At 44.2% G+C, this 18,014-nt stretch overlaps 1 protein-coding gene across 1 annotated transcript in view; it reads left to right on the top strand.

The window, feature by feature from the left end:
• The first annotated feature begins 549 nt into the window (after positions 1-549).
• Positions 550-18,014, top strand: part of LOC112631028 (WASH complex subunit 2A-like) — a 31,166-nt gene continuing 13,701 nt past the window's right edge. Inside the window, exons 1-6 of the mRNA XM_025395531.1 lie at positions 550-732; positions 845-967; positions 2,445-2,609; positions 11,550-11,612; positions 13,639-13,812; positions 16,954-17,047. Coding sequence (XP_025251316.1) covers positions 730-732; positions 845-967; positions 2,445-2,609; positions 11,550-11,612; positions 13,639-13,812; positions 16,954-17,047 — 622 coding nt within the window. The 5' untranslated portion in view covers positions 550-729. The remainder of the gene's footprint in view (positions 733-844; positions 968-2,444; positions 2,610-11,549; positions 11,613-13,638; positions 13,813-16,953; positions 17,048-18,014) is intronic.

The raw sequence follows: 18,014 nt of genomic DNA on the forward strand, positions 1-18,014 counted from the left end.
CGACTCAGCAGAGGGAACTTCAAGGAAATGTGAGACAGAACAGCTGGAGCCCTGAGCTGGGAGAGTGGAGGACGAATTATAAAGAGCTTTATGCCTGTCATAATGAAAAGCTTGTCCTTGAACTTGAGAGCAAGGCTGAGAGGGCAAAGCAGGCCCTACACAGTAGCAGCCAAGCAGGTCATAAAGAGCAAGATGATGCCCAGGCAGATGAGGATTCTCTATCTACAGAGCGCCCGCCTGCCAGCTCCTTCACAGCAGCGGATTTTGCTGCAAGAGCAGAGGCAGCAGGCCAGGCCTTTTCCTTCGCCCACAGCGCCGACGTCGAAGGCTCCCAGACTGGTTGCTCCACTGGCTGCTTGAGGTCCCCTCTCTCCAGACCCGCCGGACTGGCGGCCCGTGCTGTGGCCGATCCCGCGCCTCTGCCTCGGGCCTTAGGCCGCAGCGCCACCCGGCCAACCCGCCTCTGCACCTTTTCCTGGCGTCTTCCCCTCTCCTCCAGCTTCCTCCGCCCCAACCTAGCGTAGAACCCCAAACTCCAGCCCCAGTCCACTTCCGCAGCTTCATCTCCTCAGCATCGCAGGTCGGATCACGTGCGGGCTCTGTCACGTGACATCAGGTCACGTGAGGCCGGTCACGCCCCGGGCAACTTGGTTGGGGCTGGGCTTCCGGGGCTCTGCGGTCCTCTGCGCGTGCGGGTGGCCTCGGAGCCCACCGAGCCGGGCGGCTGGGATGGTGAGGGCTGCTGGCCGGGCTGCGGCCGGGCAGGAGAGGGGCCGGCCTGGGCTGGGGTCGCCGTCCGTGCTGCCCTCAGGCTCAGCCTGTCTTCTCGTTTTTTTCGCTGCAGATGAACCGGACGACCCCAGACCAAGAGCAGGCGCCGGCCTCGGAGCCCGTGTGGGAGCGGCCGTGGTCGGTGGAGGAGATCCGTAGGAGCAGCCAGAGCTGGTCGCTGGCGGCCGACGCGGGCGTGAGAGGCGGGCCCCGGGGACGCGAAGGCGGCAGGGGTGACGCTTGGCCTGCGCGCGGGAGGACCGGGCGGCGACTGCCCCTGCACCTGGCCCGTCCCGTTGCCTGCCCTCTTAGGAACACACGCCCCGCTTAGCCCCCGAGAATGCCACCCTGGCAGTCCCCGGCCACGAGGGATGGGGCAGACCCTGACCGCGGCCCAGATACGGCGTTCCCTTCACGGGGTTTCTGGCAATGCACTCAGCTCCATCCAGAGGGGGAGATCCGTTTCGGCCACGCTGAGGGATTGCTCGGGCACTAGGGAGGCGATTCCTGTTGGGACCTGGACTAACTGGGGTGGGAGGCAAGCCAGTATGTGGATATCCTTTAGTGGGATTCTTCAAGTCGGGGACCCAAAAAGCTCAGAACTGTTCCAGTGTCCCAGATGAATAGCATTTTTGAATAAGAGTGGTGGTTGATTACCTCACCCTTGGTCTGTGATCTCTGTAGATTGACAACCAAAGAGGACTTTTAAAAAGAGACAGGGTTTTGCCCTGTCACCCAGGCTAGAGTGCAAGTGGCTCGATCTTGGCTCACTGAATCCTCCGGGGCTCAGGTGATCCTCCCACCTCAGCCTCCTGAGTAGCTGGGACTATAGGCGTCCACCACACCTGGCTGATTTGTTTATTTATTTAATTTTAGTAGAGATGGGGGTCTTGCTATGTTTCCCAGACTGGTCTCCAACTCCTGGACTCTAGCGATAACACCGCCTCAGCCTCCCAAAGTACTGGGATTACAAGCGTAAGCCACCACACCCAGTGCCAGACAAGGATTTTAAATTTTTCCAGAAACAAGATCGGTGTCCCATTAGCTCAATGCCACTCTTTTGATGAGCTTTCTTAGAGTTTTTCAATGTCACGTGGTCTTAGTACTTGTCAAAAGCAGCATTCCGGCCAGGCGCGGTGGCTCACACCTGTAATCCCAGCACTTTGGGAGGTCGAGGCGGGCGAATCATGAGGTCAGGAGTTCGAGACCAGCCTGGCCAACATGGTGAAACCCTGTCTCTTCCAAAAAATACACAAAATTAGCTGGGCGTAGTGGTGGGCACCTGTAATTCCAGCTACTTGGGAGGCTGAGGCAGGAGAAGTTTAAAGTTAAACTTCCTTTAACAGCAAAGGAGTACTCATGAGTTTGAAAAATAACAAGTATTCGGCCAGGCGCAGTGGCTCATGCCTGTAATCCCAGCACTTTGGAAGGCCTAGGCGGGCAGATCACCTGAGGTCGGGAGTTGGAGACGAACCTGACCAACAAAGCCGAGATGACGCCACTGCACTCCAGCCCGGAGGACAGACTGAGACTGCGTCAAAAAAAAAAAAAAAAAAGCATTTCTTTAGCATTCTCACACTCCAAGGTGAAAGGAAATGGGTTCTTTTTTGATATGACATGCAAAATAGATACATGTAACACTGATACTACTGTATGTTTATTTTTTAAAATAGCTACTACAGTTTCTACAGGAATTCTCGCAGCAAACTATCTCTAGGACCCATGAAATCAAGAAACAAGTGGACGGACTAATACGGGAAACCAAAGCCACAGATTGTCGCCTGCATAATGTCTTCAATGACTTCCTTATGCTCTCTAATACCCAGTTCATTGAAAATGTGAGTTATTTAGTTATATCATAATTCTTTTTTTGGGAGTAGGAGATACTGTAATTTTAAATAACAGTGTTAGGTTCCCTCCTAAATTTTGGTGGAAGTATGGTTCTTGGTAATTGCAGTTTTTTTCTCTGGGATTAATGCCTCTTTTTTATTTGTAAAGTTTTAAGTCCTTTTTTCCAAGCCTCTAAAAAAGTCTAATGATAAAATTTTCTTATACTTTAGTGCTTCCATCTTTTGTCAGTTTTGAGAGTAGTCAGCAATTGTGCTGAATTTTGTGGCACTCACACTACCTTTGTTGTGGCGTGATCTGTAAGGACAGCTGTATACCTGGTTAGACCCTCTGGACACCAGCATGTGGTTTCAGTTGTTGATTGGGTTCATTATGTTCTGATAAATTATATTCAGGGGATATATATGTCTACTTGCAATATTCTCAACTAAAGTTTATGATGGTTGAACTTATGATATGGAATCAGCTGTAAACAGATTACTGAGCTTAAATCTATGTGTGATTTTTGTCTGTTTACTGAGTTTCTTCTAGATGGTAGGAATACACAGGTAAATTAGATAGAGCCTCTCCCTTGGCAAATAGTGTAATTCCAGCATACAAAGGAAGTAAGTGTGGCTGGAACCGAGTGGAGACTTAAGAGATGAAGATAGAGAGGAAGCTTAGGTAACAGACCTGTGTTTCTCATAGGGTGTCCCAGCTTTCTGAATATCAGCGTTCATTTGTGGAAAAAGGATTATTGAAGTAAGCTATCTCCTGAGATTGTTAGATATAAAGTAATAAAATTTTCAGAATCACAAAATTATTTAAAAAGTCTAAGATTTAGAATAGTTAAGAGAACACCAGATAATGCCATGTCGTCAGCTTGTGCAGCATGTTTGTGCATTTTTTAGTAGCTCGAGTTAAGTGACACTTCCTGTCTTTTTTTGGAGAGCTATATGTAAAATAAAGATATTAATAAAGGTCTTAGAGATCTCTTTGCCAGTTACTTCCTTTAACAGCAAAGGAGTACTCATGAGTTTGAAAAATAACAAGTATTCGGCCAGGTGCAGTGGCTCATGCCTGTAATCCCAGCACTTTGGAAGGCCTAGGCGGGCAGATCACCTGAGGTCGGGAGTTGGAGACGAGCCTGACCAACATGGAGAAACCCCGTCTCTACTAAAAAAATACAAAAGTAGCCAGGCATGGTGGCATGTGCCTGTAATCCCAGCTACTCGAGAAGGCTGAGGTAGGAGAGTCACTTGAACCTGGGAGGCGGAGGTTGCGGTGAGCCATTGTACTCCAGCCTGGGCAGCAAACGAAACTCCATCTCAAAAAAAAAAAAAAGTATTCAAGTGAAATCAGTAGTTTTCTGATTGTCTACACAGAATGTCCATGCTTGGTCCTGATCATTTATCTCACTGGAAGAGTCAGGGACTCAAGACTCAACTTCTCTGGTGTGCATAGCCCCATAATGTTTTCATCAAGATTAATTTGGTGTCCTTTTAAGCACTCCTGTTCTTTTCATTCTGTACTTTTCTTGCTGGATCAGGTAGTCAGCACTTCCCTACAGTCAGTGCTGCAGCACCAGTCGCAAAGGATATGGGAAGTTTTCTTTTTTTTTTTTTTGAGACAGTCTCCCTCTGTCACCAAGGCTGGAGTGCAGTGGCGCCATCTCGGCTCACTGCAAGCTCCGCCTCCCGGGTTCACGCTATTCTCCTGCCTCAGCCTCCCAAGTAGCTGGGACTACAGGCGCCCGCCAGCACGCGCGGCTCATTTTTAGTGTTTTTAGAAGAGACGGAGTTTCACCGAGTTAGCCAGGATGATCTTGATCTCCTGACCTCGTGATCCGCCTGCCTCGGCCTCCCAGAGTGCTGGGATTACAGGCCTGAACTACCCCGCCTGGCAAGGGACATTTTCTTTGTCCCCAGTGTGCCTGTACCGGGTTGGTACTAGATTGGTACTAGATTGGTACCAGATCCACACTTCAGTGGGGAGAAATGGGGAACATCATACAGTTTTTCTGAATCACAGTCTTAGGTCTTGTCTTTTCTCGAGCTCTTCTTTTGTAGCCAAGTTTTCGTAGATTCTGAATTTTCCATGATGTAGTTTTTGTGGTTTTGTTTTATTGTGTTTTGGTAATTGTTCTTTATTTCTGTCCACTACTGGGGATTTCCTGTTTTCCATCCATCTCTCCATCCCTTTAGCCTTAGCTTTTTTTTTTTCTTCCAAGACAGAGTCTTGCTTTGTCACCCAGGCTGGAGTGCAGTGACATGATCTCGGCTCACAGCAACCTCTGCCTCCCGTGTTCAAGCAATTCTCCTGCCCACGCCTCCCAAGTAGTTGGGATTACAGGCTCCCGCCACTAGCCTGGCCAATTTTTTTTTTTTTTGTATTTTTAGTAGAGACAGGGTTTCACCATGTTGGTGAGGCTGCTTTCAAACTCCTAACCTCAAGCAACCTGCCCACTGCAAGCTCTGCCTCCCTGGTTCAAGCAATTATCGTGCTTCAGCCTTCCAAAGTGCTAGGATTACAGGCGTGAGCCACTGCGCTCGGCCCTTAGTGTAAAGTCTTGATGCCCCTTCGCCTTCCAGTCTGCTGCCAGAACTCTTCTCCGGATGTGCTGGTTGCCACTGCCAAATCTTAATTACTTCCCACACCTTCTGTAAGGCCACATGCTATGTAGGTTTTTTCCATTTGTGGCAGAGCATGATGATACTGAGAAAACAGTTAATGCTTAATAAAACTGTGAAAAAATCTACTTGCTGATATATATTTGTAAGTGATCTGGCTTTTTTTTTTTTGTTTTTGAGATGGAGTCTCACTCTGTCACCCAGGCTGGAGTGCAGTGGTGCGATCTCGGCTCACTGCAAGCTCTGCCTCCTGGGTTCATGCCATTCTCTTGCCTCAGCCTCCTGGTGGCAGGGACTATAGGTGCCTGCCACCACACCTGGCTAATTTGGCATTTTTAGTAGAGATGGGGTTTCACCGTGTTAGACAGGATGGTCTCGATCTCCAGACCTCGTGATCCTCCCACCGTGGCTTCCCAAAGTGCTGGGATTATGGGCGTGAGCCACCATACCTGGCAATCTGGCTTTTTAATGTTTTTTTTTGTTTTGTTTTGTTTTGTTTTGTTTTTTAAATCCTGACATCAGTACTTAGGTCTTACAATTCCAGCTTGAATTACGGTGCCATTTGGTTTCATGGTAATTTATCAGAAACATTCAAAGTCAGATAACTTTCTGGGTTTTATTAATTAGCCTCAGAGGCAGCCACAAAGTTGCAAACTGTATTATAAAGTTAGTGAAACAATCTGGACTTTCTAGGGCGAGAACAGTCAGGACTTTCTAGGGCAAGAGAAATTAGTACCATTAGTAAAGGCTCAAGAGGGGACTCGGAGGGAGAAGAAATACTAATTAACATTGGCCAGTGTTATAGTGTCTAATTAGAAGGCAGCACAATTCTAAAGGCTTAATTAATCTGTTAATTTAGGAATTGCATCCTGAAATACCAAGTGCCATAGTTAATGACTTTAGTTTGTTAAATGAACTGGTGAGGGAGGATTTTTTCTTTTTAAAGTCAATTGTTTCAAAATCTTAGCTTTGTAAAATTAAAAAAAAAAAAAATTCCAGAATGAAACAAATTAACCCGTTTATGCCCAAGGTTCAATTTTTTTTTTTTTGTGAGAAGCCAGACCTTGGCAATGACTTTGAGCAGTAAGATATATGTAACTCCCACAAGCTTAGCGTTCCAATAATGGGACACTAGGCATAAATGGATTAATTTTCCAGATCATCTTCCTGTTAATTTATGAAAGCTGAATTTTGGTCATTTTTCCCTCCTTTTCTACTTTTCTATTGAAGAAACAGACGGAGTTGCTGAAACTGTCAAGTACTCAGCAATTAGAGAGAAGGAGGTAAAGCCCAAAAGCCTTATTGGCATATAATTTCCTGCACAGGCTTCTCCCTCACCACCTAGACCTGCTTTGTTTTACATAATGCCTCTTGCTTTTGACACTCCAGCCTTCTCATTCCTTGGAAATGCCATATGCCCTGCTGCTATGAGGCCTTTGCTTACATTGCTTCCTGTGCCTCTACCCTTTGATTGATATCTATCTGTCTTCTAGGTCTCTGCTCAATTATATTACTTCCTCCTGGACCCTCTGCACTAGGCAGACCCCCTGGATAAAAGCACTTGAAGCATCACATTCTTTAGTAGACTTCTTATAATTGTAATTTTACAGTTATTGATGGGATTTGATGAGTTGAACCCTCCTGCTAAATCAAGCCCCATATTTTTAACAACAAATATATTTGAAGGGTCCAGCACAGCCTGATATTTAGGGACCCAGTGAATACTTGAATGAATGAGAGTACGCATGAATGAAAGGGACCGGGGCTGTGTATAATCTGTTACTCTCCAGCCCTGGTTCCTTTTTCCCCACTTCCCCACTTTCCCCTTTTACCTTGTCTCCCCAGATGAGGATCAATAACAAAGATACTTAACAGTCCTGGGTATAGCTATCTGACTGTAAATTGATCACAAAACACATGAAGCTGTGAGTTTAGCAGGTGAGGATAAAAGAAGTTAGCATTGGTTATCTGCTGGATATAAAGTACTTGAGACTGCATAGTCCTGCTCACCCTGAAAAGACCCCATGGGCTTTAGGTACCATGGGTTTAGGTTTCTTAGATGTCGTGTTTGGCTTTCTAGCTGCAGGCTGCTGCTAGGTGACCTTGGTAGCTGCCAGGTCTTAAAGTCTCACTTTTGAGATTTACTTACCTTTTTGGGGTCCTGACTTTAAAAATTGCCAAAGTGATTTCTGATCTATAGAGCAATTAGGAAAAGTAATAAAAAGAAAAATCATGTGAAATTTCCTCAGCTGAAGGGGAGACTCCCAGTGTTTAGTACATATAGTCTAATTCCATTTCCCATGCAGATGTCAGGCTTCAAAGAATTGAACCTACAGTAGGCCGGGCATGGTGGCTCACGCCTGTGATCCCAGCACTTTGGGAGGCTGAGATGGGTGGATCACGAGGTCAGGAGATCGAGACCATCCTGGCTAACATGGTGAAACCCCGTCTCTACTAAAAAAACAGAAAAATTAGCCAGGCATAGTGGCAGGGGCCTGTAGTCCCAGCTACTCGGGAGGCTGAGGCAGGAGAATGGCGTGAACCAGGGAGGCGGAGCTTGCAGTGAACCGAGATCGTGCCACTGCACTTCAGCCAGGGCGACAGAGCGAGACTCCCATCTCAAAAAATAATAATAATAAATAAATAAATAATTGAACCTACAAAAAATCAGCTATTCCAAATTAACCAACCATTGAACTTTTCAGTGTATTTCTTTCTGTCCTTGTTTTTTAACTTTAACTTTTTCTAGATGACTTTATGTGTGTGTGTGTATTTGCATTTGCAGCCTACTTTTTTTCTTAATGTGAACTTATTTAACCCGTCTTTGAGACTTTTGTGAACTTAATTTTTTTGTTCTTAAACCATATCATAATTTATTTAATCTCCCAGTATTTATGAAATGTTTCATAAATAACATAAATGTTTCATAAATAAATAGTAAACTTCAGAGAGAAACCACAAGTGCTAAGAAAATGTAGCACCTAGCATCAGTAGTTTCATATTTTGCCACATTTGCTTGAAAGATGCCAACCCTGCATATTTGTCCTTGACTCTAATCATTTTGGGTGGGGATTCCTTGGTGTCTCTGCCTTTTTATTCTTTTTTTATTTTTGAGACAGGATCTCCCTCTGTTGCCCAGATTGGAGTTCAGTGGTGCAAACAGCTCACTGCAGCCTCAAACTCCTGGGCTCAAGCCATCCTCCTACCTCAGCCTCCCGAATAGCTGGCTGGGACCACAGGTGTTCACCACCATGCCTGGCTAACTTTTTATTCTTTTTCCCTAGAGAGAGATTTCATTTTTATCCCTTATAGATAACCTTTATTGTGTAGTTGTTCTTTTCCTCATTGACTATTACGTATGAATGTTTGTGTGTGTTTATGTGAAAATAAAATCAGGCCTCCATGGAATTGTGGGTCTATTTCTGCCCTCTACTGGGCAGAGTTTGTTTTGTTTGTCTGCTATCTGCCAGTATCATAATCTTAAATACTGCAGATTTCTGATGTCTTATTAGGGCAAGTCCCCATATTCTCTTTATTCAGAATTGTCATGGTTATCAGTCTTTGGCTTTTTACTTTTCTGTGTGAATTTGAGGATTATCTTTTACTTACTTATTTTTTTCGAGATGGAGTTTCAGTCTTATTGCCCAGACTGGAGTGCAATTGCGCAATCTTGGCTCACTGCAACCTCCCCCTCCCAAGTTTAAGCGATTCTCCTGCCTCAGCCTCCTGAGTAGCTGGGATTACAGGCGCCCGCCACCACACCCAGCTAATTTTTATATTTTTAGTAAAGATGGGGTTTTGCCATGTTGGCCAGGCTAGTCTCAAACTGCTGATGGCAGGTGACCCCAAAGTGCTGGGATTACAGGTGAGAGTCTCCCAAAGTGCTGGGATTACAGGCATGAGCCTCCCAAAGTGCTGGGATTACAGGTGTGAGCCACTGCCCCCAGCAGGATTATCTTACTATATTGTGCCACAGAATATTTTATTAGCATTTGATTGGAATTGCATAGAATTATAAATTTGGTATTTGTGACTTTCTGCTGGAAATCATGACACCATGAACATTCTGATGTTTGCATTTATGATAATTTTCATTGGAGCTAAATTTCAAGAAGTAGAATGTTGGGTTAGAGGATATGATCATTTAAAAACAACATTGATCAGATTGGCAGATACTTAAAGATGAGTGGACAGGAGCCATTGCTGGCAAAGATTTGGGTAATGGGCACTTGAGTATGCTGCTGGTGACAGGGAATTCTACACATTTGTGCACAGAATCTGGTAATGGCTATTAAGATTTATTTATTCCCTCTCTAGGTAAAATCCCTCTCTACGTAAAAAGAATAAATAAATAAATAACCAGTTTCAGCCAGGCACAGTGGCTCACACCTGTAATCCCAGCACTTTGGGAGGCCAAGGCTGACGGATCACTTGAGGTCAAGGAGTTTGATACCAGCCTGGCCAACATGGTGAAATCCCCTCTCTACTGAAAAAAAAAAAAAATGCAGGCCAGGCACGGTGGCTCATACCTGTAATCCCAGCACTTTGGGAGGCTGAGGCGGGTGGATCACGAAGTCAGGAGATCAAGACCATCCTGGCTAACACGGTGAAACCCCATCTCTACTAAAAATACAAAAAAAATTAGCTGGACGTGGTGGCGGGGAGGCTGAGGCAGGAGAATGGCATGAACACATGAGGCGGACCTTGCAGTGAGCCAAGATGGTGCTACTGCACTCCAGCCTGGGTGACAGAGCAAGACTCCGTCTCAAAAAAAAAAAGGTAAAAACAAATTAGCCGGGCATGGTGGTACGCGCCTGTAATCCCAACTACTCAAGAGGCTGAGGCAAAAGAATCGTTTGAGCCTGGGAAGTGGAGGTTGCAGTGAGCCAAGATCGTGCCACTGCACTCCAGCTTGGGTGACAGAGCTCGACTCGGTCTCTAAATAAATAAATAAATAAGCAGGAAGGGTAGGAGAGTTCTAAATATGTGCACGTGTTTGCTTATATTTGTGTTAAGAGGCTCAGGAAACGAGCATACACACCAGGCTTAAATTGGGTATTCCAAGGATCAGTTTGGGGGTAGGGAGGGAACTAGTTTAAAATATGTCTCTTTTACATATGCCTTTATATTGACTTAAAATTTTAAAAATTGAGATAGAATTCACATACCATAAAATTCACTCCTTTAAAAAGTATACAGTTTGGTGGTTTTAGTGTACTCATAAAGTTTTATAATCACAGCCACTAATGCCAGAAGATTTTCATCAGTTCATTTATATTGACTTTTTATTTCTTTCTTTTTAAAAAATTTTAATTTCATTTCATTTTAGTTTTGAGATAGGGTCTCACTTTGTTACCCAAGCTGGAGTGCAGTGGTTCGATCAGGGCTTACTGCAGCCTTTACCTCCCCAGCTCAAGAGTTCCTCCTGACTCAGCCCCACAAGTAGCTGGAATTACAGGTGCGCACCACCACACCTGGCTAATTTTTCTATTTTTTGTAGAGATGAGGTCTCACTATGTTGCCCAGGCTGGTCTTGAACTCCTAAGCTCAAGTGATCCCCTCGCCCCAGTCTCCAAGAGTGCTGGGCTTACAGGCATGAGCTACCGCACCTGGCCTATACTGACTTTTTATAACATGCGTGTTGTACTTTGGTAGTTTTTAAAACATAAAAATAATTTTAAAAACCAAGAATCACAGTGATCTGGCAGAGCCGTGGGTCTGTTCTGGAAAAGAGAGTCATGCCTACCCATGCTCTCAGGGTCAGTTAAGTGCCCAGCCTTTCTGGCAAGTCAGTGGTAGATTTTTCTCTCTGCTTTCATACAAATGGGATAATAAACATTTATCAACCATTTTAAGCAACTGAATGAAAATAAGTTTTGCCTTTACCATTTTACTTGTTCAAAATCCTAAAGTTCTTGTTTCCTAGTTGATAAATTATACCAGTTAACATTCTCCGTAACCTGGGGCGAGAATACTGTATCATTGCCCATCAACATTATTAAGTTAAATGAAAAGGTGTGAAAACTGATATCATACTGTTTTTGCAGCTCTTGGTTTACAATGAGGTTAAAGTTTCATCATGTTTCCTAGTCATTTGTATTTAAAATTTTTTTTTTTTTTTTTTTGGTGAATGGACTACTCTTTGTTGTTTGTCCATGACCCACTGTTACGGACACCCACTAGTAGTAGTCTCAGCCCTTTGTTGAATAACCATCTCCTTCCCCATCTTTGTCCTTAGTTACTTCGTGTTTAATTCTTATATTGTGATTTATGTCCAATGAGATGCTGACCTTTTAACATTGAGTTTGCTTCCATATTTAGCGTGTATACGATGAAGAAGTGGAGGAGCCAGTACTCAAGGCTGAGGCAGAAAAAACAGAGCAGGTACTTGTATGAAATCACTCTTCAGCTGAGTTTCTGACTTTGAAAAGTGTGATGGAGATTGATGTGTTTTGTGGGAGCTGGGGGATGGTGGGTGGGGGTGGAAAAGGGAGGGACTGCTCCTGACAGCAGCGTAAGAGGGGATTCTTTCTTTCGTTTCTGAAATGCAGTGTATTAACTAATACAGAGATCAAATCCTTGAATTCTGGTATAAGGATAGAGTAGAAGTCAGCAAATTTCTTCTGTAAAGGGCCAGATAGTAAATATTACAGATTTGGAGGGTCACAGAGGTCATTTTTTTCCTGTGGCTTCCTGAATTACAGATGGACCAGCCTTCTTCCTGAGGTCCTCACACCAGAGCCCAAAACATAGCTTAAGAGGTTCTGGGTCACACTGACTTCTTAGCACTCCAGCGGAGATTCCTATTTCTTCCACTCAGGAAGGCACATGGACTGTGAATAAGTTTATTATTGGAGTAGCTTTGAATTTGTTCTCATTTATTCAGAAAATATGGATTACCTGTGAAGGTTGGCGCTTTGTCAGCAATTATTACTTGTAACAGATGAAGCTGTTAGACTAGGAAAAGGGTATTCGAAACCAGCTATCGTTTTGCCTGTTGCCAGCATTAAAAAAAAAAAAAAAAAAAAAAAAGTTATTTTATTTTATTTTATTTTATTTTTTATTAAAAAAAATTTTTTTTTGAGATGGGGGCTCTTTGTCGCCCAGGCTGGAGTGCAGTGGCACATAATCGGCTCACTGCAACCTCTGCCTCCTGGGTGCAAGTGATTCTCCTGGCTCAGCCTCCTGAGTAGCTGGTACTACAGACGTGTGCCACCACCTCCCCTGGCTAATTTTTTTGTATTTATGTAGAGACAGGGTTTTGCCATGTTGGCCAGGCTCGTCTCAAACTCCTGACCTCAAGTGATCTGCTCGCCTTGGCCTCCCAAAGTGCTAGGATTACAGGCATGAGCTACCATGCCCAGCAGATTGTTTTATTTTTAATAGAACTCAAGGATTTGCTAGCCATTTAAGTGCAGTAGTATCTGGTTATACCAATTCAGGGTTTAATTTGAAGGTGATAGGTATTTAGTGAACTATTTTTAAAAACCGCTATATATTTCATACACATTTTCAGAAACTCAGTACAATATTAGCTATTCAACTCAGAATCAAGCATATCCAAGTAGAAAAATACACAACCAAGATAAAAAAAGTTCAGTTAGAAAGACTTCAGTACTTGAGATAAAAGACTAAAATACTCATAAAGTTTTTTTTGCCTTTGGCCCTCAGAACAACCTTCTAGAATATTTGTGGGGGGTGGAAATGATGCTAAATATTTTTCGGTATTTCTCACAACGGCACACTTGTGTCTGCAGGGACTGCCCCTGAGAGCTGCTGTTGCAGGAAGAGGACACCTGAGGGAGATTCTCAGCCTGTTGGGGATATGAACAAACCTTTTTTCTTGAGTGGGGCATTGTTGTAGGGTATACACAGAATACACCAGAGATGAAAATGACCCCTTTTGATGTAGAACAGATTTATAAAATAATTGTAATTGTCCAATTTTTTTTTTTTTGTCTTTTTAAACTGGTAATTGAAAAATGAGACCTCTGTGACCTTCCTTCTAAGTCTTAACACCTAAAATTACCCAAGGGATAACCAGGGCTTGTGGGATAGTCATGGTGAGTCTGAGAGTCTAGGCCCTCCAGCAGTGGGGAAACAGCGTGCATTCATTGTTAGGATACTTCTCCACACAGTAGTTGCACCTCTGCTTTTGTAGACAATGACCCTGGAGCTCTGGAACCTTGGGTAGTTTGATGCATGTCCAGAAAGGTGCAAACTTGGGATTTAAAACTTGCAGTCTTACTCCAAAGTCTGTGTCAAGGCATTCAGCAGAATTTGACTTTGTTAACATTTTTAAGTAAGTTTTTTTGGAGCTTGAGGCTAGGCTTTAGAGAACATTCACAGTATTCTCTTGGGGTGGTATCAGTATGTTGGAGATCCATATTGCACGGTATTTATTTTGTAGGAGAAGACTCGGGAGCAGAAAGAAGTGGATCTCATTCCTAAAGTCCAGGAGGCTGTGAACTATGGCTTACAAGTATTGGACAGTGCCTTTGAGCAACTTGATATCAAAGCAGGAAACTCAGACTCTGAGGAAGATGATGCTAATGGGCGAGTGGAACTGATCCTTGAACCAAAGGTGAAGACATTGAACTTAAATATTTATTGCACACCTGTTAATGTTTGGGCTATGTTACTTGGGCACACGATTAGTAAGTGATGGACTTAACCTCTGGGATGTGAGTATGTCATTTAGTAGTGTCACATTGACTCCACCAGAAAGACTCACTTTACCCGAGCACTGATGGAGTACTTGTGAGGTGCAAGGCAACATGTCAAGTTGGGGGTGCAAAGATGCAGAGCATGGCCTCTACTCTCAAGGTGTGTGTTGCAGTTTGGTGGGAGTGAGGAGACATTCATACGAGTAACCATTGTAAATTCCCTGAGAGAGAACTGACTTCCAGCTGGAACTTTGGGGCAAAGATGATATTTGAATTGGGGTTTGAAGGGTGGGGAGGCTCAAGAGAGATAGAGTGTTGGGAACCTGAAATTATGTAGCTTGGACTAAGGAAGACTGCAGAAGAGCTGAAAGGCATTTGGGTTGTTTCCGGTTTGGGCAATTATTAAATACAAATGAAGCTACTGTGAGCATTCATGTCCAGGCTCCTTCATAGCCTAGTGAGTGTTGGTTGCTTGACTAAGACTTTCTCCCACATTGTTCAGAGAGATAATTGGGGCAACACAGAGTCTCTCAGTAGTGAACACGAAGTTACCACGGTGATTTATAGGAAGAGGCCTTGTGACACATAAGGCCTTCCGAATTAAAACATGCCACGGAACCAAACTCTTTTTTTTTTTTTTTTTTTTTTTGAGACGTAGTTTCACTCTGTCCTCTAGGCTAGAGTGTGTGGTGCAATCTCAGCTCACTGCAACCTCCGCCTCCTGGGTTCAAGCGATTCTCCTGCCCCAGCCTCCCTAGTAACTGGGACTACAGGCACCCACCACCATACCCAGCTAATTTTTGTAGTTTTAGTATAGACAGGGTTTCACCATGTTGGCCAGGCTGGTCTTGAACTCCTGACCTCAGGTGATCCGCCTGCCTTGGCCTTCCAAAGTGCTGGGATTACAGACATGAGCCACTGCACCTGGCCTGAACCAAACTCTTCTAGTCATTCTTTAGCTGAACATTTCTCATCCAGTTTGAGCTTTGCTGAGTCACACCAAATTGAAGCAGATCATTTGACACTGACCGGTACACTTGCTGCTTGGATTTTCACTGTATGTCTTTAAAAGTCAGCAGTGGACTCTGGGAAATGTATTGCCTGGACCACATGTGATACTTCCAAGACAGATAGCACTTTCTCTCTTTTTTTTCCCCTGGCAGAGAAAGTTGTGGAGGTACACTTTTCTTTTGTAGGAGGATCTGGGGATGTCTTCTGAGTCAGTGAGAATTAGTCCAAATTCACGCTGTCTTTGCCTTATACTCCATTGGTTGCTGTGACATCATTGAACCTTTACATTAACCTTCCCAATCTTTCTGTTGTGTGAAGCATCAGAATTATTCTCCCCTGACCCAGGGTCCTTTGACAAGGAAGAGAGATCATTGCCGAAGGGCAGTGCCTCACAGGGGACAGCATTTCCTTCAGCAGTGGAGGTAGGAGGCTGTACAAAGAGTGGAGCACTTTCTTGACCCTTGACCCTTTTTTTTTTTTTTTGAGACAGTTTCACTCTTGTTGCCCAGGCTGGAGTGCGGTGGTGCAATCTTGGCTCACTGCAGCTTGTCTCCTGGGTTCAAGCAATTCTCCTGCCTCAGCCTTCCAAGTAGCTGAGATTACAGGTGTGCGCCATGACACCTGGCTTATTTTTATATTTTTTAGTAGAGATGGGGTTTCACCATGGTGACCAGGCTGGTCTTGAACTCCTGACCTCAAGCGATCCACCCACCTCAGCCTCCCGAAGTACTGGGATTACAGGTGGGAGCCACTGCATCCGACCGACCCTAAATTTTTAACGTGTGTTTGGTGTGGGACTGACAGGAGAAGATGGCTGACATGGGCAGATCTCCAGCATGTGCTGCTGGGGCCACAGTCTCCTGCACCTCACTCTGTTTTCTCATCTGGTCTTATTTTACCAACTTCACTTTTCTAAATTCGACAGTGTGGAACCATTAGGGGGTATTGTTCTTCTGTTTCTTGGGTTATAATTTTTTTTTTTTTTTTTGAGACAGAGTTTCGCTCTTGTTGCCCAGGCTGGAGTGCAGTGATGTGATGTTGACTCACTGCAACCTCCACCTCCTGGGTTCAAGAGATTCTCCTGTCTCAGTCTCCTGAGTAACTGAGTAACTGCACCACCACACCTGGCTAATTTGTATTTTCGGTAGATACTGGGTTTTACCTTGTTGGCCAGGCTGGTCTCAAACTCCTGACCTCAAGTGATCCACCTGCCTCAGCCTCCCAAAGTGCTGGGATTGCAGGCATGAGATTGCCCGGCCTAATCTATCTTTATGTTTTTATATATATATAAATTATATATATATATATCTCTATATATAATCTCATTAGTACTATCTTTTAGAGGACAGCTCGCCAGAATGTTCAGTTTCTTTCCTTGGTCCTCCTCTTGGACCTTATAATAGGAGGTTGTACCCTTTTCCCTGTTTGCTTGCTGCTGATAAACTTTTGGTAGGCTTTTGCCATTTTTGTTAAATTTTGTTAATTAGGCCCTTGGGGAGGGAGATTCTGTGTGATTCAGCTTTACTTCGGCATGTTTTTTTTTTTTTTGAGATGGAGTTTCGCTCTTGTTGCCCAGGCTAGAGTGCAGTGGCGCTATCTCAGCTCACTGCAACCTCTGTTTCCTGGGTTCAAGTGATTCTCCTGCCTCAGCCTCCCGAGTAGCTGGGATGACAGGTGCCGGCCAACTTGCGTGGCTAATTTTTTTGTGTTTTTAGTAGAGACGGGGTTTCGCCATGTTGGCCAGGCTGGTTTCAAACTCCTGACCTCAGGTGATTCACCCGCCTCAGCTTCCTGAAGTGCTGGGATTACAGGCGTGAGCCATGGTGTCCGGCCTTACCTCCTTGGCATCTTTACCTAGGATTTGACTTTTTTAAAAAATCAGTGAAAAACGTAATTTTTTTTTTTAACTTTTAGTCCTGCTGTGTTTCTTATTCACCTTCGTTATGTAGCTTGTTTAGGCTAGTCAGATGGAACAGGGTATCAGGTGGCACATGTAAGTTTGTTTTCAGCTAAAACATTTGATAGTTTATTCCTTTCATGATGTACAGGATCTATACATTGATCGTCCTTTGCCATATCTCATTGGGTCAAAGCCGTTCATGGAACAAGAAGATGTAGGTCTTGGAGAGCTGTCCAGTGAAGGTACTTTTCTTCACCAAGTACTTTTGTTCCTTTACATTTATTTTTTATTTTAAAATAATTTCAAATTTTACATTAAAGTTTCAAGAATAGTTCAAAGAACTCTCATATACCCTTCACCTGGGTTTACCAGTTAATATTTCACCACATTTGTTTTATTGTTCTTTACATATACATAATATTTTGTCTTGAACCTATTAGGGAGACATCATGCTCATGCCGTGTTACTTCTAAATGTTTCTCTGTGTGTTCTTTTTTTCTTTTTTTTTTTTTTTGAGACGGAGTCTTGCTTTGTCGCCCAGGCTGGAGTGCAGTGGTACGATCTTAGCTCACTGCAACCTCGGCCTCCCAGGTTTAAGCGATTTTTCTGCCTCAGCCTCCTGAGTAGCTGGGACCACAGGTGTGCACCACCACGCCTGGCCAATTTTTGATTTTTAGTAGAGACGGGGTTTCACCATATTGGCCAGGCTGGTCTTGAACTCCTGACCGCATGATCCACCTGCCTTGGCCTCCCAAAGTGCTGGGATTATAGGCATGAGCCACTGGACCCGGCTCTTTTTCTTTTTCTTTTTTTTTTTTTTTTTGAGCTGGAGTTTCTTCTGGTCACCCAGGCTGGAGTGCAATGGCGTGATCTTGGCTCACTGCAACCTCCGCCTCCTGGGTTCAAGCAATTCTCCTACATCAGCCTCCTGAGTAGCTGGGATTACAGGCACCCGCCACCACGCCTGGCTAATTTTTGTATTTTTAGTAGAGATGAGGTTTTACCATATTGGGCAGGTTGGTCTTGAACTCCTGACCTCAGGTGATCCTCTGTGTGTGTTTTCTAAGAACAAGGACATCTCTTGTGTAACCACAGTAGAATTACAAAGCCAGGATATTTTCCTGGACATAAGGGTATCATCCAGTCTGCTGCTATGTTCACATTTTGCCATTTGTCCCAGTGACGCCCTTTTCAGTCTCTCTCTTTTGT

This window comes from Theropithecus gelada, chromosome 9, assembly GCF_003255815.1.
Source record: "Theropithecus gelada isolate Dixy chromosome 9, Tgel_1.0, whole genome shotgun sequence".
Lineage (NCBI taxonomy): Eukaryota > Metazoa > Chordata > Mammalia > Primates > Cercopithecidae > Theropithecus > Theropithecus gelada.